At 35.0% G+C, this 25,665-nt stretch overlaps 1 protein-coding gene across 1 annotated transcript in view; it reads right to left on the minus strand.

Moving 5' to 3' along the window:
- Nucleotides 1–25,665, minus strand: part of unc79 (UNC-79 domain-containing protein) — a 197,243-nt gene that overhangs the window by 27,391 nt on the left and 144,187 nt on the right. The window contains exons 38-41 of the mRNA XM_071582616.1: nucleotides 23,400–23,649; nucleotides 19,092–19,263; nucleotides 12,781–12,909; nucleotides 3,551–3,691 (exon numbers count right to left, since the gene is read on the minus strand). Of these exons, the coding sequence (XP_071438717.1) occupies nucleotides 3,551–3,691; nucleotides 12,781–12,909; nucleotides 19,092–19,263; nucleotides 23,400–23,649 (692 nt within the window). The remainder of the gene's footprint in view (nucleotides 1–3,550; nucleotides 3,692–12,780; nucleotides 12,910–19,091; nucleotides 19,264–23,399; nucleotides 23,650–25,665) is intronic.

Consider the following 25,665-nt stretch of genomic DNA (forward strand, 5'->3'; position numbering starts at 1 on the left):
GGAAGATATATTTTACCTGGATAAAATAAATATGATCTGAATGGAGTATCTGTCTAAGAGATGGCTACACATTTAAAAAATTAATCAAGACCACAGGGAACCCCATCACATTACAATCCATAAAATTATAATGAGCAGAAATATTTATGAGTAGTGGGTACCCTGGCACTCATTTCACTGGAAAGAGGTCATTCCCTCTCGGGTGAAGGTTAGTTAGGACTCCACAACCATCAGTCTGTGGAAATGCCAGCTGAGACAACCAGAGTAGAAGTCACTAAAGGTGACCACAACTGTAAGAAAATGGACATGGAAATAGGACAAAAAGAAACACTGCAGAAAGATCAAAAAGTTTTTAATTCACCAACCCAGGTTTTGAACTGCTTAAACAGCCATTTTCAAAGCAAAGAAGCTAGTTATCATGAGTCATAAATATTGATTGGTAAATGAGGTGGGGGGTTGGGATATGAAGTAATAGTCAGGACATAGAAGGAAGAGATTGTGGAAAGAGTCAAGCCTTGGAAAAAAGGGAAAACTGATAAAATAGTCAATCTGAAGGTATGCTTCAAGGGTACACCATTTCCTTCTCAAACTACAGTTCAGTACATCAACTGCAAGTCAAAACTTACCACACGTACACCATTTCCTTCTCAAACTACAGTTCAGTACATCAACTGCAAGTCAAAACTCAACTAAACATAGAAACACAAAGAATGGACAGTCACGAATATATGACCTTTTGATGGGTAGGCTACCATCTTCAGAATAAATAAATAAATAGATTTTTATATCTATATTTTTAGGTAACATACCAGTTAAGGTAGGTTTTGGATAAACACAAGTACCAAATAGATGTTTCGTTTCTCTGAAAAAAACACAACCCAACATTCTGCTCTAAAACAGGTCCCTCTTCATCTCTGTATACTTCCTTCATACCTCCATCCCATCCAACATCCCTATCCTATTCCTACCCTTTCCTCATTTGCCTAACATTCTTCCCTCAATCAATCGTCAAATCCCACTGCCGACCAATATGTTTTTTACCATTTTTCCTGCTGCCTTATCATTTCTCCTAACAATCCCCTCTGTTCCCCCACTATACCTAGCACTTCCTCATTTGATGCCCTTTCTGTCCACTTCACCTTCTCCACACCCACATTTCAAAAGCCTCCAATATACGCGTATCATCCTGCTTCAGTGACCATGTTTCCACGCGGAACATAACTACACTCCATTTCAAAGTTTTGATGAGCCTTTCCTTAAGATCCTTACTCAATGTCCCTGTCATCAACTCCCTCCTCCTTGTGAAAGCCTCTTTGCCTTGTGCAATCTTTCTCCTTATGTCCCTACTACTTTGACCATGTTGGCCCAAAACACTTCCTAGATACGTAAACTGTTCAACCTACTCTTATTTTTTTCCCTCCTACTTTAATGTTTAGCTTAGCCTTTTTCTTTCTAGAAAATCGCATAACCTTTGTTTTATTTATATTGATTCTCATCTGGTATCTATCAAACTGAATTTCTAATTCGCTCAGCAATGCTTATAACCATTTGTCTGACTGACAAACTAAAGCTTGGTCATGAGCAAGCTTTAGCTGACTGATATTGCCTATTCCCCAGCAACTTTCATTCCTACATGCAGTACTTACCATGCCTCTTTAATCATTTCCTCCTCATGGACAACCCTGCTTTACTCCTCTCCCTAACTCTGCCCATCCGGACTATCCGTTCCCCACTCACACCTGAGCAGTCTGAAACATGTACAGGTTGTGGATTAGCCTCCTGTCCCTCCAATCTATTCCTCTTTCCTGCAGTATACTCATTAGTTTTCCAAATTCAGTCAATCAAAAGCCTTTTCAAAATCTACAAAACAGGCAAATACTTCCCAGCTGTATGGAAAATCAAACTTATTTTTCTGTATTCCTCACATGTTGATTGCCTCTACCTTTTTTGGAATAGGAGCTAACACTTATCTCACAATCTTATGGCCAAATTCCTTCCTCATTGATGCTACAAATCAGTCCATATACTCATCCTCCCACATTATCCTAAACCTTTTAGTAGTTCCGCAGGAATGTTGTCTACCCCCACAGCCTTATTTGATTTCATCTCCCTTAATGGCCTTCCTATCTTATTGTTGAGTATGCCTGGACCTAAGCTATCTTCATATTTTCTCTCTATGTCTAAGCTTGTTGGTCTAAGTTCTTTACCATACAGTTCCTCTATACATTCCTTCCATCTCTCTTGAATCTTTTCTGTTTCAACAATTATCTTACCCGACTTATCTCTAACTGTAAACACATATCTTCCCATCTTACTTCCCAATAGTACTTTAACCTTCTAGTATAGAGCACCAGTTTCAGTTCCCTTCCTCTGCAAACTTTCCATATCTTTGCACTACTTCTTCCACCATGCTTCTTCTGCTCCGTTTGTTACCAACTCAATTTATTATTTAACTCTTTGTTCTCTGTCCTTCTACCTATCTCTGTATTTCATTCTTCCATTTCCTTATCTTGCTCACCTTTCTAAAGATCTCACCCATGATCCATGGCTTCCTTGTTCTTTTCCCGTTAATGGTTCCCATAGTGTTATTTGCACCTTTCAACATCCCTTTTTTGATATATTCCCATTAATTCCTTGATAGTACTCGGCTAACTAACACTCCAATAATCCCCACTATCCTTCCATCTTGCCAAGCATAGACTTAAAATATCTATATTTTTTCCTTCTCTCTCTCACTTTCATTCTTTAACTTTCCTATCCTCAACATTGTCCTAATATTTCAAGTTCCTATTCCAATTCGATCTACTTCTTCTGCATCTTCTGTGCTGCTGCTGTCGCTGCCAGTTTAGCTTTGCAAGGCTTTCATGAGATGACGACTGTGGAAGTCTTGCCTCTCCTGCTGCCAGGCACAACACATGGCTTATATGCCTGAGTCACATAGTTGTCAGGACTCAATTTCTCTGTACTGTCCACAGTAAAAATCATGGAATTAATAATTGAGGTGGTTTCCCATTGCCTTCCTCAATAGTGTTTTCAATGCAACAACATCACTCAATGGCCACCCCACTGGGGTCAGATGCCTATGCACCTGCCTCACTAAGGAACAGATGCTGCATAGACTACCTTTTGTCTGGCTCCAAACCTTCAACCTATATGGGTCCTCATGGGTGAGCCTACCAGGAGCAATTATCATTGCTGCCACCAGCACAGCTCTAGGGGTCACTGGAATGAACAAGCCCTTCCACCATGTCAAGGTTGTAGGTAATGGTGGAGTTCACCAAATACGAGTAATATTCATAGTAATAATTCACACACCAGGTTTGGGGGGCCAGATCCTTTCCCTTAGCCGGCTATGGTTTCCCGGGAAGATTTGTATTAGAAAAATCATATAGAATGGGTGAAGCCGAGGGTACCCAAAGAGACCAGGCCCTCCAGTCAATAGTCCAATGCTCTACCTCTGGACTGCCGCATCCCCCTAGATATATCTACTATACTTGACCAACAGGTAAATTATACTATATCAACATATAAATCATGAGAATATTCATACTTAGCTACAACGCGCAACACTTCTGGCAAGAGTGGTGCAGCAAGAGCAGGTTCACGGTGCACAAAAGTTCCCAGCACTATAATGCATAGTCCTAGCTCTTCATCACTATACTCTTCCCTAACAGATCCACATTCACAGCACCTGCACATTGGAAAAATAACATATCAAGTCATATTAGTGCTTATAATATTCTATTATTATTTGTCGAAATTAAGTTATTTTTATTTGTACAACAATGAGATTTATAATATTAGAGGAAATCATGTTTGCATTCCATTCCAATTTGTAACAGCTCTAAATGCTAAGAGTATCTGCAGTGATTTTGAATAATCTTATGTTGACAAAGCTTCCGTGCCAATAAAAACCTAATGTATGGAGAAAGGAAAAATTTATGCATGGCAATTTAATAAAACTAATGAACAAAATATTTTTATTATAAAACTATTAAGTATGAATTAATAGAACATTAAAAACATTTTGTGTAATGATATCATTTTAATGACCATTGGCCAATATGGTAGGAAATTATCACAGGCAAGATTCATTTAGTAAATTGAAGAAAAAAATGTAATTACAAAATCATCAATATATATCACAATGTGCCAAAACTAATTTTTGGAACTACGGATCCAATAAATTACATGCAACTTCCATGGAGGAATATAGCACAGACCGTGTTCCCAAATAAAGTGGCCAATGCAGTGAGCGAGAGGATAGGGAAGAGTACCTCAAGTAATGATAATTCTCTATTTTTTTTCATAAAGAAAAACCTTGAGGAGAATAATTCTAAATTTCAAAAACTTGCAAGAATAGAATTAAGTAAAGTAAGAAAGAGAATAATTTCCAGATATTATCATAAGAAACAGTAATAATGGCAAATAGTAAATTAGACTTAATAAGATGCCCAAAAGATGCAATATTTTCAGACTGAATTAGAGTAAAACATTTCACTTTTAATTGATGTGTAAGTAAAATTTAAAATGAATTCAATTTCCATTCGTTATTGGTTATATTATTCTACAGTTACAATTTTAAAGGTTATCTACAGGGCATCCACTCATGAAGGAGAAAGAAATTCCCAGATTTAAAGAATGAAATACAATATAAGTATAGTGATTAAAAACTTATTCAACATGCAGAACAGAGATTTATCAATATGAGTGGGTGATTTCTTTATCATAAGAATGTTTATTGACTAATGGAGATCTAAAACTCTGACCGTGCAGCACCATGAATTGTAAAGCATCATTTCCCAGTTTCCACCAAATGCTCCATGAAGTCTTGCATCTTTGAGGGAATGGTGGTCTGTGTTCAGCATGAAAGCAGACCTGAGGTTTTCTTGTATTATAAATTGGTGATTGAGGTGAGGATGATTAACAATAGCGTATACTAATTCCAGGGTAATTGGAATTCGTACAACCAGGATAATTTATAACTATTTGGCCCTTAGCCAAAGCCTTTTGTCTTCACCACAAAATTCACCCCATTTGTTAGTTTGCTTTCAAAAAGGCAAAAAATGAATTGAAACACTCACATCAAAACAAAATGCATGGTACCTGCTTGTCGGTGAAAGAGGTCAACACTGGCAGACACAATGCACACAAAAGGTGATGAAATGATTGACCAGTCACATGGATGAGGTACATTTCACATGAAAATTGTACCTTTTAAAGGTACCAAATCACTTAATTGACATTTAATTCATTCACATCCTATCAGAAGACTGTGGGCTGGCGGGCACCACCCAGGGCCAGAGTGGGAATCTGAGTTAGTTTTTCCTTTAATACCTGTCTCCCTCACCCAAAATAGATAGTATAGTGCTATTTAACACTTCCCAGTAAACATAGTACATGGGTGGTAGTAGGAAGCTGGAGTAAAAATTGAGAAAAACAACTTAACGTTAGAAAATCTTGCTGGGGAGAGATGAGTGATGGAAAATACTACAAGCAGTTGACGATAATTTGAGCCTTTGGATTTAAACATTCAAATTACTTTTTGTTTGGTGTGTAAATTTGTTATTGTTTAAACCAATTGTGTTTCTCTTTGTTACTACAGGCATATGGCATGCATTCACTAGATTCAGAGCTATATAACTAAGACAATAAACATGGAAAAATCTTACTGGTTATTATGATATAGCAGAAATAATTGCACAATATGAATGATAAAATTCTGTGGAATTAGAGACATTGAATTAAAATCAAAACTGATTCTAAGACAGGAGTAGATATAAAAAATCACTTTTTGTTGATATATTTGTTTGGACATTCCTAATTAATGATGAGAACATTGCTGCAAAGGAAGTTATGCTTGTAGTAATTACATTTTCACAGTAGTGGCAACTGAGGCTGGAGATTTGGAATTGGAGTTGTACCATAGTTTATAGCCATGTACAAATGTATGACTACCAGATTGTTAGATCATGCATCTGGTAATGATGAAGGGACCCCAAGGAGATGGGGGATGGCCTCCTGCATGCCCACAGTGAGTGTATTCACCTTCACCCTAGAGGCTAAGATATACTTATGTGGTCCGTCAGTGAGGCTTTCATACCGATGAGTACAATCAACTTGATAGAGTAGAAAAAGTACATTGGCCTCAGTTAACATTAAGCAGGTTGATATTTTGTCAGTTTTTTCATCTCCTTTCCATCCATGTCCATTTCAGCTAGATCTGAAAACTTAATGAGCATGGAATATGCAAGAGTGTCAAGGAGAACAAGTTTGGTCACTGAGAACTACCTCATGGAAGAGAAGGAATAATTCCACCAGATTATACACTTACCATACTCCACCATGGATTCAATATCTGTTATGAATTTCTGATGAAATGATTTACTCAAGTTCATTCTAAAGACATAGAATGTGCCAATGCAGAAGGCAGTAAAGTGGAATATGCTGTTGTAATTTGGGTACTTCATACAAAAACAATTTGAAACTAAAGGTATTCAAAGTGGATTGCACTGAAGTTAACCAAAACGATTTCTTTGACAGCTGTTTTACAGAGACTGTGAAGCAAAGGTGCAGCATAAAAATAGGATGTGTGTCATGCGATAATCTGTTTAAATTTTATATAATTCTTAAGCTGAATGAAAGGAGAAAATGCATGAGTTATCTGTTTTTTTACAAAATGGCTTTCTGTAACAAAGCAAGAGCACTCCTAGGAACATTAACTCCAAAGTCCCAAAATGAAATGAAAAACTTAAGATTGAATACTTAGAATTTCTAAGGAGTATAACATAATGGCAAAGGCTTGGATTTATCATGGAAGAAAAATAATTTCTATTTAAATTTAAACCTAGTGAAGGAAGTAATAACTCTGATAGCATCTGTTTTAATGACTGATAATACTATATCTAGTATATATGATTAGTTTGTTGCTGTTTGTATTATAAATTTTAGCAAGGATATTATATGTGACATAAGTACTGAGAAATGCTTTTATAACAGAAACATATCAATTTACTGTACACATAACTATTCCTCCCTAGCCTCCTGGGATAACAAGCAAGAAATAAATAAACATTTATAATTACATCTAAATTCTCAATCCACACTATTACCATGTTAACTATTATTAATATGCTACATAGGACAATGGCAAAACATACATTTCTATACATTTAGCTAAATATACTACAGAAAACAGAACAGAGAAGAATGAGAAATGCAATAAATGTGCACCAAAGTATTAGTTTACAAAACTATTACATGCAATTAATGCTGCATAATTAGTTCAACAAGTGATCCACAAGAAATGACATTTAAAATCTATAAATGATACTTTATCTATTATTGTAACCTTATCCCAGAAAATTACTAATTTCCAACATTCCACAGGAAATTCCTTTGAATAAATGGATGAGAGTTACAATTTTAAATATAAGCCTCCTCGAATAATGAAATCAATGCATAAATTGTACAGTGATTTGAATTTGTGTATGATCATTGTATTCTTTTTTAAGTAAACTAGCTTTTGTTCCTCACTTTATTGTTGTAATTAAAGCCAGACATACCATGGGTTTCATTTTATGTCAACAACATCCTTTAAAAATGATGACTGTTAAAAATGCTTTACGTATGTGTAGTTAGAAGAAATTTGGGATAATAAATAAAATGCAGCAGCATATAACCCCAATTTGTTGTTCAGATACATTCCAAAAGCATATGTGTCCAGCATAAGTTTTTGTGCCAAATTAATTTTATCAGAGGTATTCCTAAGGATAATTTAGATTTTGATAAATAATGATATGATTAACTATAATATTTAGGGATGGTCAAATCCAAATCCTTTCTTTCATTGAGTTTCATATCTCAATCCTCCTCCTTCACATTTGAATTTTAAATCCTCATTCTCTATTATTCAGCATTTGCCTTGAATATAAGTCCATTTATGTACATTTTATTGATTGGGATACATTAGCAAATTTTCCCTTTCCTGCATAAACCGATTTTAAATTTTAAGAAACTGATTAATTAGAGAAACTGATTCAATAAAAAAGAACGATTTTGTTCATTCTAAAATGCATAATATTATTATGCAATTATTTTAACTTTTATTGACAGGATTGCACAATATTCATATATGCTATACAATTCTAAGTAAGCACTCTAAAATGCAATACCCTTCACTCCTGAGCAGCTCATTAATTGTCTAGTGTAAGTACCAAGTTGCTTCTCAGTCATATGTAAAATGGAAGAATAATTACTCGTAATAAACATCAAAGCAAATATTTTCACAGAAAAAAACCTGGTTACGAATTATTCAAACTATCTCAAGGGTGATTTTAAATTATCCTTGTGAACATGGTGTCCTTTATTTGTGGGAAATTGAATAAGTTGATAAGTATTTATCCACAATATGATACAATTCATCTCATGAATCTGTAAATATTATTAGTAACAATTATAATGTAGCAATATTGATTTTGTGAGGCTACAGTCACACTTTTTTAACATAGGTTGTCAAAGTACAATAATGTCTGAGGACTTGGAATTATTATTTTAGAATTACGTTGCAATTAGGTGATTTTCCTGGTGGCAACGGTCAAGTTTGGTCAAAGATAATTCTTACAACAAAAATTACATACATACACTCACTAGAAAAACAAATAAGAGACAAAATATTCTTACATACAATGACACTTCCACATCACATACAAACAAACTTCCACATCACATACAAAATGCCGTCCACATCACATAAAAACAATATTTTAATAATTACAATGAAGTTTATTACCCAGTGGCTGCTTTACATTTATACTTAAAACTTCTAAAATTGGATGGAAAGGGCTCAAACAAACCTCCAGGCAGCTGGTTCCAATCAATAATAGTTCTATTTAAAAAAAGAGTATTTTTTCTTATTTGTTTTTTGCATCCTTATTTTTATTTTGAAACTATGGTCGTTTTTTCCCTTAAAGTTAGGCTTTTCTATCCCTTGCCATAAATCTTCCCAAGCTTTGTCCTTTTTAACAATTCTATACATCGCGCCTAACCTACTCCTTTTTCTTCTATTTTTCAAACTCTCCCATTTCAGTATATCTAACATTTCTGTGACACCATCTGTTCTTTTGTACCTTCCGAGTACATATCTTGCTGCCTTTCTTTGAACTTTTTCTATCTTTTTACTATGCCCCACCTCATATGGATCCCATACTATGGAGGAGTGTTCTAGGATAGGGATAACCAGTACCTTATATGCTATTCCTTTTGTGGCTACACTACTTCCTTTTAAATTTCTCATTACCCAATGCAATATTTTAAATGCCTTCTGTGTCAAATTATCTACTTGGACCCCCCACCCAATGTTGAAAGAGAAGAAGGTGCATTGCATAGTTACAATTTCTGACACTTTGACTCACCTGAATGAAAATAAACTTTCCAGCCAATTGATGTAAGTAAAGAATTATTTTTGTCAGGTACTAAAAATTTTCTAATTTTTAAAAGCCTATTATTGTTTTTCAAAGTCCAAAATCATGAATGCCAAACTGAGGGCAGCTCACCTTTCTCAATTCTCTTCCATAATAATTAACCTAAAATGGCTGTTCATTGAAACTGGTTATATGTTTTGCAGAGACAGCTGCAAAGCTTTATGCAGTCTCCTGGGAGTGTAGTATGAATAAATAACTACCTCTTCAGTATGACTGCACTGTCCTTACGCTGCCAAAGCAATATTAATTATACAAGTTTTTTATTTTTCACTTATCTCCATAATAACCAACATGTTATTGTACCTATTAAATTCATAATATAATCTATCTCAATGGTGAAGCACCTATGTCATGAATTTATTACAGCCAAATTTTGTGAGGTATCTAGATGCACAAAATTTCAGAGTATTATCAGGAAATGACAATTTTTATGTATTGTTTCTAATTTTCATCTTTCAGGCCTTTGCTATATGCTATGGTTGGCATACTGCTATCAATCATATCCAGTAATCTGCAAAGCATCATATGCCTGGAATTGAAACATTAACTTGTCATACCCAATATCATATATTATTATTAAGTAATCTACTGGTTAATGTAGGTTTTGCATGGACACAACGACCAAATAAATATTTTATAACTCCTGAAAAAAATCCAGCAACCTACATCAAAAAAAGGATATCAAAAGCCACAAATAAAACTATCGGAACCGTTAATGGGAAAAGGACAAGGAAGCCATGGATCATGGATGAGATCTTTAGAAAGGTGAGCAAGATAAGGAAATGGAAGAATGAAATACAGAGATAGGTAGAAGGACAGAGAACAAAGAGTTAAATAATAAATTGAGTTGGTAACAAACGGAGCAGAAGAAGCATGGTGGAAGAAGTAGTGCAAAGATATGGAAAGTTTGCAGAGGAAGGGAACTGAAACTGGTGCTCTATACTAGAAGGTTAAAGTACTATTGGGAAGTAAGATGGGAAGATATGTGTTTACAGTTAGAGATAAGTCGGGTAAGATAATTGTTGAAACAGAAAAGATTCAAGAGAGATGGAAGGAATGTATAGAGGAACTGTATGGTAAAGAACTTAGACCAACAAGCTTAGACATAGAGAGAAAATATGAAGATAGCTTAGGTCCAGGCATACTCAACAATAAGATAGGAAGGCCATTAAGGGAGATGAAATCAAATAAGGCTGTGGGGGTAGACAACATTCCTGCGGAACTACTAAAAGGTTTAGGATAATGTGGGAGGATGAGTATATGGACTGATTTGTAGCATCAATGAGGAAGGAATTTGGCCATAAGATTGTGAGATAAGTGTTAGCTCCTATTCCAAAAAAGGTAGAGGCAATCAACATGTGAGGAATACAGAAAAATAAGTTTGATTTTCCATACAGCTGGGAAGTATTTGCCTGTTTTGTAGATTTTGAAAAGGCTTTTGATTGACTGAATTTGGAAAACTAATGAGTATACTGCAGGAAAGAGGAATAGATTGGAGGGACAGGAGGCTAATCCACAACCTGTACATGTTTCAGACTGCTCAGGTGTGAGTGGGGAACGGATAGTCCGGATGGGCAGAGTTAGGGAGAGGAGTAAAGCAGGGTTGTCCATGAGGAGGAAATGATTAAAGAGGCATGGTAAGTACTGCATGTAGGAATGAAAGTTGCTGGGGAATAGGCAATATCAGTCAGCTAAAGCTTGCTCATGACCAAGCTTTAGTTTGTCAGTCAGACAAATGGTTATAAGCATTGCTGAGCGAATTAGAAATTCAGTGTGATAGATACCAGATGAGAATCAATATAAATAAAACAAAGGTTATGCGATTTTCTAGAAAGAAAAAGGCTAAGCTAAACATTAAAATATGAGGGCAAAAAATAGAGTAGGTAGAACAGTTTACGTATCTAGGAAGTGTTTTGGAGCAACATGGTCAAAGTAGTAGGGAAGTAAGGAGATGAATTGCGCGAGGCAAAGAGGCTTTCACAAGAAGGAGGGAGTTGATGACAGGGACATTGAGTAAGGATGTTAAGAAAAGACTCATAAAAACTTTGATATGGAGCGTAGTTATGTACGGTGTGGAAACATTGTCACTGAAGCTGAAGGATAGGCGTAGATTGGAGGCTTTTGAAATGTAGGTGTGGAGAAGGATGGTGAAGGTGAATTGGACCAAAAGGAAAACAAATGAGAAAGTACTAGATATGGTGGGCAAGGAGAGGGGTTTTTTGGGATAAAACCTAAGGAGGCAGGAAAATCGATGAAGGGCGTATTGATCAGCAGTGGGATGTTGAAAACCGTGATAGAGGGGAGAATGTTAGGCAAACAAAGAAAGGGCAGGAATAGGATAGGGATGCTGGATGGAATGAAGGGAGGAAGGAAGTACAAACATCATATGCACACATTTTTTCAATATGTGTATTTTTATTGGTTTTTGATACGTAGTATTTTTTGTTGACTTCATCACCATTCCACACAGTTTTGTTCTATGCTATAATCAATCAATGTTTTATAATGATTTTAGCATGCATTTTAGAATTGGTTTGTCTCATGTATTTTAATAAAATTAAAAAACGAAGATTATTTGTTTAACAGATGAAAAAATTTTTAGGCATATTAAGCTAAATATTATTTATAAAGTACTTCACTAAAAATTGTACAAAATTCAATAACTAAAAATGCTGTATTTAACGGGTGGATACAACCTACTTCTACTGACTTACCTGCTGTTTAATTTTCTATTAAGTTATAATGTAAAAAAACCTATTCCCATTACAGGAGTAGCTTTATTCCCTTTTCCCTTAAATAAATAGAAACATTTCCTGGCCCTTGCTAGTCTGCTGAATGCACCTGTACTTATATTCTACCAGGAACATAAGTGAAAAACAATGGAATCTGGGCTACATGCTTTTAAGTGAATATATTTATGCCTTGGAATACTGCCTTGCAATTATTACTTTGTGCCACATCAGCTCTAGGATACAATACTGTGATATAAACAATCATATTATGTTTTTAGAATCATGCACTGTAAAATCCACGACTATTATAACCTGGAAATAATATTTCAGCCACCAAAATTGTATATTGTGAATGAGTCACAACATGCAATTTTTAGAATTGTGCCAAGATTTGAGGTATAGAATTTGATCACAATATTAAGTGATATTTCAGGAATAATATATGACTCTTGGGGAGAAATAATAGCAGTTGCAAAGGGAATGGTGCATTTAAAAAAAAATCATGTATGAATGGGAATATTTCAAGAAGCTAAATATGCAAACACAAAGGAATAATGCTTTCAAACCTTTCATAAACACTTTCCTCTCCAAAACGCAAGGCGCTTTGCTTGAAATCTGATGGGGCTGAATGACATGATCCTTGGGAAACTGGAGGAGTCTGCCCTGCTTCTGACTGTACATTTCCAGGTCCACTCCTTCACCATAAAAAGATTTAATAGTATATATATAGTAACAAAAAGTCTCATTTGCTCTCCCTGATCCACTAACATGTAGCTGCAGATCTCTGAGCACATATTGCACCACATATAGTGTAATTAAAGCACCACTGCAACTAGCCAGCCTCTAATCTCTTTAGATTGAAGTATTCCTTGGGAAAGTCATTATGTTCAATATGCTATACTAATAATAAAATAATTTTACTGACTTCATACTATGGTGAACATGGTGAAGCGTCCTCAAAAAGTAATTATAGTATTACATTTTGATTTTTGATATCCCACTTGCTTTTTCCTAGGGTATTTTTTAACTGCAAAATAGATCATGCATAAAAACCTATTGTCCCTTATAAATTTCTGTTCAACACTAATTTCCAAGATTTGAACCACTTCGTTGTCATAGATATGATTTTTCACACACATCAAGCGAATTTTAACAGGCATTTCAAGAATTCACGTATTACCTGACTCTAAGCGCTTTCTGTTTAGCCACTGCCAAATCCTTAACAAATATTTACCTGACGTTATACTTCCTCAGCTTAACATTGTATAACAATTTAACTTCCTAGTCAGCTTAGCTACAAGGAGAGAAAATGTATGAGATCATGCTGGACATATTTTCAACACATAATTTACTGACTGAGATTAGCTTTCTGCATCATGAATCCAGTATTGTATTAAATTTTATGCCTACAGTTTTTATCCCCTGAAATTTAGAAGAAAAAAATTATTGGCAATTTATTCCTGTATCCGCTCCAAGATTAGGCAATGCATCAGCAACATGGCCGCATGACATATAGATCAATGTTAAAATGGTGTCTTCCTATCTTCAAACTGAAGACTCTGACTATAATGCAAACTGTTGCGCGACAATACCAATGGATATGATAAGTACCTGTTGGAAACTGGTCAGAGATGAACTAATGCAACCCATTAAAATCAATTGAGAAAAGAATTGCTATGTTTTAAATTACTTTATATTTCACTAACACCACCTTGTGTTTATGAACTCTAGTCTGTCAATGTACTGAACTACCCCACCCCTAATTGATTCCTTGCCTAACTTTAGAGATTGACCAGTCATTCAAACGATAAATGAATTTACCAGATGGCCCATGACTGATTTAGGATAATTCAGCTCATTGCTGGCCAGAGCCACAATGAAACAGCATTTGATCAACCAAGTTAAACATCTAACATAAGAAAAATATTCACTTTGAGAACTGAATTGTTTATCGCTTAAACATTGCCCCTACATGACTGAATATTTTTTAAATTGATTCCCTCAATAATTTTCCCTCTACATGGCAGTTGTACGTGTAACTCTCCTATACAATTGAGGAAATATAGATTTATTTTTCTCTGCTACATGTGCGACCAGGGTTTCATATCAAAGTAAGGCTATTTTGTGCACCTTAGAATTCTATATTTAAAAAAGTGAGGTTTGTATAATAATAATATAAGTATGAGTACAGGGTGTGGTAGGTATGGCCGGATAAAATTCAATTCAGAACTCCTGCTATTTTATACCATATGTAGAGATTGCCACTGGCACCCAAATAAGTTTGACTTATGTACTGAACAGTCATAACCTCAAAATGGTCGCAATGCTGAGAACATGTGCCGATTATAACCAAAGACCTGCAATTATTGAAAGTGCACATACTGGTTGCTTGGCAACAGAAATTATTCTGTTCAATACCTGAGAGCCATAGTATATGATATTGTTGCAAAGTATAATGAGTCAGAAAAGTCAGACAACAGTTCTGCAGCAGTTGAGCGCAAAACTCACTTGAAAGAGCACATTGACAGGATGCCCGACAGCATTCAACAGACTCAGGAGCTCATTTTTGAGGATGCAGGAGAATCGATCTAAAAATTGTCGGTGTGAGTGAAGAGTCTGTGTGTCAAATCATTGAGGAGGACTTCTGCTACAAGTTTCACAACATTAAAATAAGACAGATGCTTTCCAAAGCTGCTGGAGCAAAGCAAGCTGAATGTTACAAGCTGCTTTTGTGTTCATTAAAAAACAATGCTGCTGGGTGAATGAATTTCTTTCTGATGAAAAAAATTTTACTTTGTATGTGAAAACCAATGGTAAGAATGCCCCTGGCTCCCCATGATCCGAAAGATGTCCCCATTGCTTCCAGAACAATATTTCTGGAAAATATTCGCAAGCTAGGAGTTGTGCCCAGTGAGGGTGATGTCACACCACCACATTTCTTTAACAAAGAGGATAGTATCAACAAAGACGTTTATTTGTGTGTTCTGACAAATGTAGTCAAGTGGTGGATGAAAAATATGTCATCTGGAAGGTCATACATTTTCCAGGAAGTTGGTGCGTCAGCCCATACGAATCATTTGGTGCAAAATTAGTGATAGGACAATGTTGATATGGTTCAAATAATTCTGGTCTCCCTACTGCCCAGATTTAAATCTGTTGAACTACTATGCAAGCAGCATGGTTGAAAGATTAACAATGAGTCCAAACATTCAAAGATTACATTACTGAGAGCCATTCTTGGAACTGAATTCACCAATATGGACCATGGCGATTTAAAACAGGCCTTCAAATGCTCCACACTGAGAATGGAAGCTGTCATTCAAGTAAGTGGAGAATACATTGAATAAAATTGTTTATGGCCATACAAACAATTTAGGACAAAAGGTTTGTAAGCATTTTCATTTTTGTTGTAAAAAAATGTTACCGAAAATTGTTTAATTTGTCCGGATTTTTGCACTGCACCCTGTATACATTGAAGAAAGAACTTCAGTTTTTTTTATCCAGCTATTAAGTAAATAGTACATCGGTTGTTCACTGATTCCTTAGAAAATCGAAGACATGGCACTCGAAGAATCAGAAAAGGTTTGCCTTTAGTAAGCCTCATTCTCACTAGACTGCTGTTTAAGTTTCAGCTACATGCATCTTATGGTTTCATTTTAATAGTCCATTGAAGCAATGAACATCTGTTTATTTCAACGAATGGGAAAAATAAGTTTAGTGCCAAGATTACACACGTTTTTTTAAAAAACATAACATTGATAGACATCAAAGCTGAATTGAATGAAATTAATGGCATATCACTTGAAAAAATGGCTAGGCAAAAACCGTGTCACATCAAATGAGGTCATCACCCCACAGATGTCTATTTTTTTTAAATCCCACTTTTTGGATAGCTTAAAAAAATATGAGAAACACTGAGAAAAGTGAAAGTAATTAAAAGGATATTATATTGAAAACTAAAAAATCTGCATATACTAATTTGTTATTCTATGTATTCCTAAGGATTAATTGAACGACCCGCATATAACCTCAAGATAAACAGGACTAACGGCAAGGTAATGTTCTGCAGCCAAGGTATGATAGAAAGTCTTCAATTAAGCCTACATAAATACATCCTCGAACAAGAGGAAAGTTTTGATATTTTGGAAGTAAGTTCTCTAGCAATGAAAAAAAAGAGAGATTTAGTAGGTAGAATAGGAGTGGTACAGATGGCTTTCCATCAGAAGAAACAACTACTTTCAGCAAATATTATTAACATAGAAAAGAGCATTTTGTTGAAATTTATAGATGGAGTCTACTTTTCAATGGATGCAACACATGGATGATAAGAGCAATGGAGAAAGTAGATTGAAAAGGATGAAAAGAGAAATCTATAGAGGACACAAGAAGAATTGTAAGAAAATTGGATATATCCTGAGAGATGATATCTTCTTGACTAATCCATAACTGATGGAAACATTGATGGAAGGAATTATACAGTACAAGGCCAAGGATGAACTAGAGAAACAAGTAATGGAAGATATCAGTGCAAGGAGCTAGGAATGAAGAGATTGGTGAGTAACACGTGAGTTTGGAGGAATACTACATACAAATCCTCAAATTGATAACATGGTGATGCTGAAACGCTGAATGATAATGGAAACAAACTACTTTCGAGGGGATTTACTCCAGGTTTCTCAAGATTGCTGATGACTGTACAGTGCAGACAGAGAACACAAATTGTTCATTATCTGGCTCAGCCAAGGGGCTGCTTCATTTTCATCAGTTTAACTAACAGTGTCAATGTTGATTGAAGTATTAAGTTGCATAAATGTCAATGTTTGCAATTATAATATTTTAACTAATGTGTGATTTGCACTTCAATGTTGGTGTCAATAAATTTAGTCGCAACCGTTGTAAAAGACTGAACTATTTTTCTCAAATAAAGGATGATAAATGAAGAAACAATTCCATTACACCCTTTCTTTAAAACTCATTATTAAAAATATAATTCAAGTTGATACGTATATTAATATTTTGTTTAAAAAACATTTTCCTATTTTCTTCAACAATTTTTCCAAACCTGCAGAATTTTACCTTCATTTCAGTCTAATTTAGCAGTTAAAATAAATAAATATCAACCCTGTACAAAATTTCTTTCGTATTTAAGAATGATGAGATTTGTATTGTACCAGTCCATTTACTTTCATGATTTAATCAAGAGAAAATGCAAAATTACTAAATGCTAGTTGCTTGCTTCTCCATTTCAATGTTTGCCAATATAAAACAAAAGAGTAAAATCATTTTACTAACTTTAAATATAATGACACCATTAATAAATGATTACATCAACATAACAATATATCTAAATAAACATATGTATGCCTATTGTTATGAAACAGCTAATTCTGAAAAGAAACACAAATGTGTGTGGGTCCAAGTCATAACACCCTAAGATGCATGCTCAGACGGTATCACTGATTATTTCCTGAAGGTAAAAATGAAGTAACTTCATTTTCTTTCTTTTCATAATGTTTCTAAAGAGTTTGTTGTCTTCGGCATAACTTTATGGAATACGCATAACATATTGAAATGAAATTATTGACTTTGTAGTTCTCCACACACTCTTAGAAGTGTGTGCATTACAAAGTCAATAATTTCATTTGAATATGTTTATAAAGAGTTTAATACTTTCAATCTTGGTTTACACAAATATGGAAAAATATGATGATGCATAAAAATGACTGAATATAAAAGAGACCAAACTCACCCCACATCATGGTAATAGATGTTCCATCTTGACCTCTGATAAAATAAAACATATGTGTACCCCAACTTGGGACAGATTTTGTTACTCATAAATTCACCATTAAGTGAATTGAAAATTATTACGCACTCTTATGCATTTGGTGCAAGTATTTCTCCAACCTTTTATAAATGAAATTGTTAAATAACAGCTCCAGAAATAATTTGGAGGAAAATAATTTCATTTTCTGTTTTATTAATCAACCTTTTTTCACCCCTTTCAAAGCAGATTTTTACATTATGGCTTGTGAGAAAATGTAGGCACGCATATGGGCCCTGGATGACATAGGGCATGGAGAGCAGAAGCAAACCAGGTTATGGTACCAATGGTGGAAATGTTCGAGTTTGAGATTCATACAAATATTTACTCTGGACTTAGTTTACTTACCAATATAATAATGAGAACTGATTATGCTTATTAAATCCCCAGCCCTTGTTGGGGTTTTGTAATGTCCCATTGAAACCAATCGGATGAGTTTCCTATTAGCCAAATAATTTGATTTGTCTGAAAAACTATCAAGGTTTAGAATGTACAAAATTATAAAAGCTTGTGAGTGATAGTTATTATTATGAATAGTTATTATTATGAATTGTTATTGTCATGAATTGTTATTATTATTCATTTTTGCCAAGCAAATCTCTGCTAAGTGAGGAAGTCTCTATTATCCTTGCATATGTCAGGAACCATGCAATATTTTAGTTTGCAAATTTACAGCAAACATATAATTACTTCCACTGAAATAAATATGATATTATTTAGTAGATGAAGTTTATTGAAAGGTTAAATGACTGTGCAATGTTAAATAAATAGGACATTAGCAATTACAAATTAATTCTAATACTATCACTTTCAGCTTAAATTAAGTGGTTAGAAAGAGTTACTTAAATGAAAAAAATGAATTGGCTTCATGAAATTATTAGTGAATTCTTAACCAAAAATTCTATTTTTTTGCCAAAAAGAAGAATTCTTAATAACCCCTGAAGCTGTTTACTTTTTACCTTTGTATGATCTTAAACTCAAAAAGGCCAACATTCAAGATAATTAGCAATATTAATGAAAACATGATTTGTTATTAAGAAATGGAATTATTACCAAAATCCAGGTCGGCTAGGCATATCAGATACTGAATGTGGCCCCATGGTGAATACACCAACTTTCCTCCCCCGCTGCACCTGTTGCTGCTGCTGATGAGGGTGCTGCTGATTGACAGATGATGATTTTTGACTTGGCCTTATATGAGGACGGCCATATTCATCATGTCGAGCTGCAAAACCACAAAGGTTTATTTTAGCCAGTTAAATTAAAAGCAGAATGACATACAATAGTAACTCCCTCATCAGATAAAGTTCAGTGACACAAAGTCGCTCCAAGTTAAGTATCATGTATTCAATACCAATTTAGATTTCACAGCTTATGCAATAGTATACATTTAAAAAAATGACTATTTATCCAAAAACAAAATAAAACGCAGAGATCATATGATGCACTTGGGACAGTACATGAACTCTCTTTTGTGAAAATGCCTTAATACGAAGGCTAAAATGAGATTAATATAATCACAAAAGTCAAATGTTTGGTTTTAAGGTGAATGATCCCACTGGGATTTGTGGGATGAATTAGAAACATCAAATGTATTTACTACATTAAAAAGAAAACAATTTTATAAACAGAACAGGGTTAAGTGTTTTCATAATGGCCAAGAACTCTTGCTCATCTCCCTTGTTCCTGCTCATTGGCCTAAGCAAAGAAATTTGAGTTACTATCATATTATAAACCTTTGCCATCCCTCAAAGATAGATGAGGCATTCAGGGGCAAAACCTCTTGGTCTCTTACTTTCTCTATAATCAAAAGTTAACCTGCATGAGTCGCTCAATAACTCAGATACAATTAATATATATACAAGGCAAATTCAAATTTGAATTTGCCATTTACAATAGTTCAAATGGAAACTAAATACACTGAATTTCATGAAGAGGAATTACTAATGTCCATGGATGAGTCTTCACACCATATGTTTTCATACCAAAGTCCTATTTTTATATTAAATATCAGTTGGAAGAGTAGTGAAAAGAAATATCATGCAAAAATTTCATTATAATTATTGAAGAAAATTAGGAACTATGTGTATTGTTCGATAATTTCTTAGAAAATCCAAGATATGGCACTCATAGTATAGGAAAAGATTGGCTATTAGTTAGCCTCATCTTTCAGCAGACTGCTGTTAAAGTTTCAGCTGTATCCATCTCATGGTTTCCTTATCATAGTCAATTGAAGCAATAAACTTTAGACTATTTAGAAACTGTAAAAAAAAAAGTTTCATGCCATAATAAAACACTTCTATTTAAAAGAAATAATATCAAAAGAAATCAAAGCCGAGTTGGGCAATGCGCATGACGCATCTACTCCTCCGTTTGCAACTGTTTACAATTGGGAAAATGAGATTAGATGAGGACATATGCCCAGTAATAAGATAAACATCATTCAGGATGTCAGAAAGTGACTTCCTCTGAAATGATTGAAAAAATCAACAAGATTGTTTTGAGTGATCAACGAATCAAAGTTTGTGAAATAATTGAGGCCACAGGCATGTCACAAGGTACAGTGTTTTCAATTCTGCATGAAAAATGGACTGCGAAAAAATCTCAGTGAAATGGGTGCTGTGTTTGCTCTCAGGGGATAAATAAAATGCAATCGTATGGTTGATTTGGAGGCTGGTTTGGCATTTTTCCTTTGCAATCCTGATGAGATTCTGCATCGAAACATACTATGGATAATGCATGGATACACTACTACACTCCAAAGACTTAGATACAGTCAATACAGTGGGTTTCTAAAGGCAATCCAGCTCCACAGAAGGTGTAGATGGTCAAATTGGCTCACAAGGCAATGGTCATGGTTTTTTGGGTGCATGCAGAATCATCCACATTGATTACTTGCACATAGGAAAATAGATAAATCATGCGTATTACACCAGTTGAGTGAATAAATCAAGAAAAAAATCCTCATTTGGAAAAGAAAAAAGTTCTCTTCCATTAAGATAACACATGGGAGCAAACTTGGTCAGTTTTGATGCCAAAAATTATAGAATTAAAGTGAGAATTATTACATCTACCATATTCACAAAATATGGCCCGCACTGACTTTTTTTTATTTCCAAACTTAAAAAAATGGCTTGGCGGAAAATTGTTCACTTTGAATGAGGAGGTCATCCCCAAATCCGATCACTATTTTGAGTACCTTTCGAAATCATATTTTTTGGGTCACTTAAAGAAGTTAGAGAAATGCTAGGAAAAGTGTATGTAACTAATAGGAATTATGCTACAAATTAAAAAAATCTACCGAAACTAATTTTATTTTCTGCTTTTACCTTAGGACTTATTGAATTGCCCACATATTATAGGATTTCAAACATTAATAAACCTGCCTCATAAAAGACTGAATAAATTAGAAGGTTATCGGATATGAAGATGTAATTTGAGGAGAGAAGAAAAAGAAAACTTGAGAAAAAAACAATGTGGGTTCCATTTTCATTTTCAATGAAAGAAAGATGCAAAGAAAAATTGAGTTCATTATTAAATAGTATTGGTAATTTAACAGTTAAGGCTTGTTTTGGATGAACACAAGCTACCCAATGGTACAGCAACAATTTCTGTGGCTCTCTTAACACAACCCAACATTCTATACTACAACAAGCCCCCTCCTCCATTCTGTTTACTTCCTTCCTCCTTTCATTCTATTGAAAATCCCTATTCTATTCCTGCCCCCCTCTCACTTGGTTAACCTCCTCCCCTCTCTGCTATCAGTCTTCAACATCCAATTACCAATCAAAATGCTCTGCATCCATCTTTCCTGCCTCCTTTGGATTTCTCCCTCTCTTCCCCAACCATGCCTAGAACTTTCTCCTTTGTTTCCCTTTCTGTCCACTTCAACTTTTACATCCTTCTTCACACCCTCATTGCAAAAGCCTCCAATATATGCCTATCATCCTACTTCAAAGACCATGTTTCCACGCCATACCAAACTATGCTCCATATCAAAGTTCTGATGAACCTCTTCTTACATCCTTACTCAAAGAGACCCTGTCATCAATTCCCTCCTCCGAGTAGAAGCTTCCTTGCCTAATGCAATTCTTCTCTTTAGGTTCATACTATTTGGATCCAAAACACTTCTGAAAAATGTAAAGTGTTCTACCCGCTCCAGTTTTTACCCTCCTATTTTAGTGTTTCACATAGCCTTTCCCTTTTTCAAAAACTGCATAATCTTCATTGTGTTTACATTTATCCTCATCCCATACCAATTGCACTGACTATTCAATGCATTCAGCAATGATTGGAACCCCTTGGCTGACTGACAAACTTAAGCATGATCATTAGAAAACCTGATTCAATGAACTCCCTGCCTACTTTCATTCCCATCTCCAGTTCTTCACCAGCCTCTTTTACCATTTTTTAAATATAAACAGAACAGCACAGGTGATAGTGGATGCTCCTGTCTTACTTCTCTTCCTAACGCTTTCCATCCAGACTATCCATCCACCAGTCACATCTGAGCAGTCTGAGGCATGTACAGGTTGCGGATAAGTTTCCTATCTCTCCTACCTACTCCAATTTTCTGCAAAACATTCATTAGCTTTTCCCAATTTATTCTACGAAATGCCTCATTAAAATCTACAAAACAGGCAAACACATTTTGATAGTATTCTACAAGGTGCAGACAAGCACATGTTTCCTCGAATGAGATTTCCTCACCGGGTTAGTGAAACCTTCCCCAGACTTCTCCAAAGCATTATACTAAGCCACATTATCATAAACAGTTAATCTGGGGTACCAGAAGAGTTGAACTATTTCAAAATATTATGCCCAGCCCGAACACTTTCGATAATAGCAGTTCTTTGATTGTACTCTGCACTTGTACGTAACATCTCGGCCATTTTGAGGTTATGACTGTTTACTAGATGCCTATAGCTTTCAAGAATGCCAATCACGACCTCCCATGGAACGCGTGTTGCGTGAACATATTGCGTGAAATTCAAATTGAAATTTGTCAGGAAATAAGCGTCGCACCCTGTATATTCCTCTCTATTAGTGACCTCATTAATGCAATGTCATCACGTGCATCTTTACCCTTCCTGAACCCAAACTGACTATCCCCTTAGTAATCATATTTCCATGCTCAATGACTACTGTGATTATTTCATGATTAATAATTTTGGCAGACACATTACACTACAGTAACATTAACCACCGCAGGTCAGATGACTCATTGGTTGCTGGGTTAGTATTGAATCACATGTGAAATAATAATATTTATTCTAGCATTATCCAAGATATTTATGAGCTCAGTAAACCATGAACAAAAAGTTCTCATGCTAAGAACTTTCACACTACTTTGAAAAATACCGGCAGGTTTCCTGTCATAATGCACTGTACGGTAGAAATGTGAGTGGGTAGATCCATCTTCTACTCCCCCTTCTCCTGCACTACCAGCATTGACAGCAGATCGTGTAAAAGAACCAGAACTCTGGAGAGGAGGTGATTCTAATGCCACTTGCTTCTTTAGCTTCCGTGGGCTTGTCGTACCACCGCATCCAACAACTGTTCTTGAGCTTGCCCCATCAGAAGCTGGAGGATGAATCACCAGGTGAGCAGACTAGAAAAAAACCATAATTTTTCTAAATTAGGAATGAAGATTCACATCTATCACTTAAAGTTGATTGCATGAAATCATTTCCAAAAATAACGTCATAAAATAATCCATGCATGCATAACTAAAAATTAGGATGCATGGTTATTTAATTATTAACTAATATTGAGATATAAAATTATGTATAACAGCCCAACTACATACATCTAATCATCATCCATATTCTAGTAAAATACACTTCTTCCCACTCCATGTATGTTATGCCATGCACAGTGAAACCTCAAAATTTTAATTACACTTCATCGGAAGTATAACATAAGCTAAGAGCAGTCTCAAATAAAAAGTATAGGACTTCTCATGCTTTTTGTTATGATACATCAAAATAAATACACAGTTAAATTCAACACTATGATTAGGAGCATTGATTTAAAAGTTTATTGTAGAATACAAACTTTTCCCTGAGATATTGCATGACATTAGTATTTGCATAATGCGAAGAGCACTGCGTTTTTACTATACATTTCTCACATAAGTTACACACATTACTATACATCTCTCGCCGGCCCCGGTGGCGGCGGGGTAACGTCCTCGTCTGCCATTCCAAGGGTCGCGGGTTCGATTCCCGCCTGGGTGAGTTTCGCTCCATCTAGGGCTTGGGTGTTTGTAAATGTGACCATTGTTATCGTTGTTAATAGTTCGATGTAAAGGCCAAAATGTGCTGTTTTCGGACTCATACTGAATAAATAAATAAAAATATAAATAAATAAATAAGCCTCCTTTGTCTCCACCATATCTAACTTCTTTTTGAAATAAAAATGTATTTAGTGTCTTAACCTTGATTCACTAACCCTGTTAAATTTTTTGTTAATGTCACAGTCTGTGTAAAATGTCATCAACTTAACACAAGTGTGCTACCTCAATGGGAGAAGAAGAGAACTCATCTCCAGAACTGTGCTGCCCATATAGGTACAATGTTCATTGAATACATGCATTTCATTATCTTCCTATACTTTTTGTAAGGTCAATTGATTAGGTGAATGTAAGAGTAGTCAATATTAAGAGTAGTCAGAATGTAAAAGTAGTCAAGCCATTGAAGCCCCAGTCTCTCAGGGAAGGTGAATGACAGAGACTGAAGACTCTCCAGTAAGGGGAGGATATAATCACCCACAGAAGAGGAGTAAACAACAGAAACTGTTTACATGCCACGCATCCACTCTCCTCTTGTAGCCCTTAAGAAACATTGAATGAAATACTTCCACATGAAGAGTGTCAGGATTTTTTAAGAGGATTTTGCAAGCACTCTTTCCTAAAGATGGAAGTGGAGGAGAAAAGGAGCCCATCTAGTCCCTAACTTATACAGATTTATGCAGATCTACAGTCACATGGCATAATAACACTAAGTTCTAGTTAGAATTTCCTATGCAGGTTGAAGGTATAGTTATTTGGCTGATTATGCCCCTTGTACATCAACAATTATGGCAATAGATCTGCTCCTGATGTATAACAAATTTACTCTGACCCATGAATCCTGATTCAGACTTAAACAGCATTCAAATAGAAAAATGTACCAATGAACTTGTGACAATAAGAATGACATCAAACTTAAGTGATGAAGTAAATGAATTCATTGAATTTTTACAATTTGGCTAGAATGAATTAAATCACAAGACAAGTAAAGGCATGGGTGCAGCTAGATCTGACAGAAATAAAAATAAAAGAAAAATAAATTTCAGCAACAGTAAGTACCTACTTTCCGTTTACATTTTTGATGAATGAAGTGAGTACAAAGTTAATTTTACCATGATTACGTTCCCTGATCATCACCAGAAAAATGCAGTTTCAGGCAAAATTATTCAGCAATATCACACAGTTATGCTGATCAAAAATGTGCTAAATGAGATATGACTGTACATTATGCTTCACTGGGGTCTTTCATTGTAAATTTAAAACAATTTGAAACCTATTTTTGCCTATAAAAAGATCAATACATATAACAGTAATGGTTGCTGATAGTATTTATAA

The sequence above is a fragment of the Hetaerina americana genome, unplaced genomic scaffold (assembly GCF_022747635.1).
Source record: "Hetaerina americana unplaced genomic scaffold, ioHetAmer1.1.p SCAF_12, whole genome shotgun sequence".
NCBI classification, from domain to species: Eukaryota; Metazoa; Arthropoda; class Insecta; order Odonata; family Calopterygidae; genus Hetaerina; species Hetaerina americana.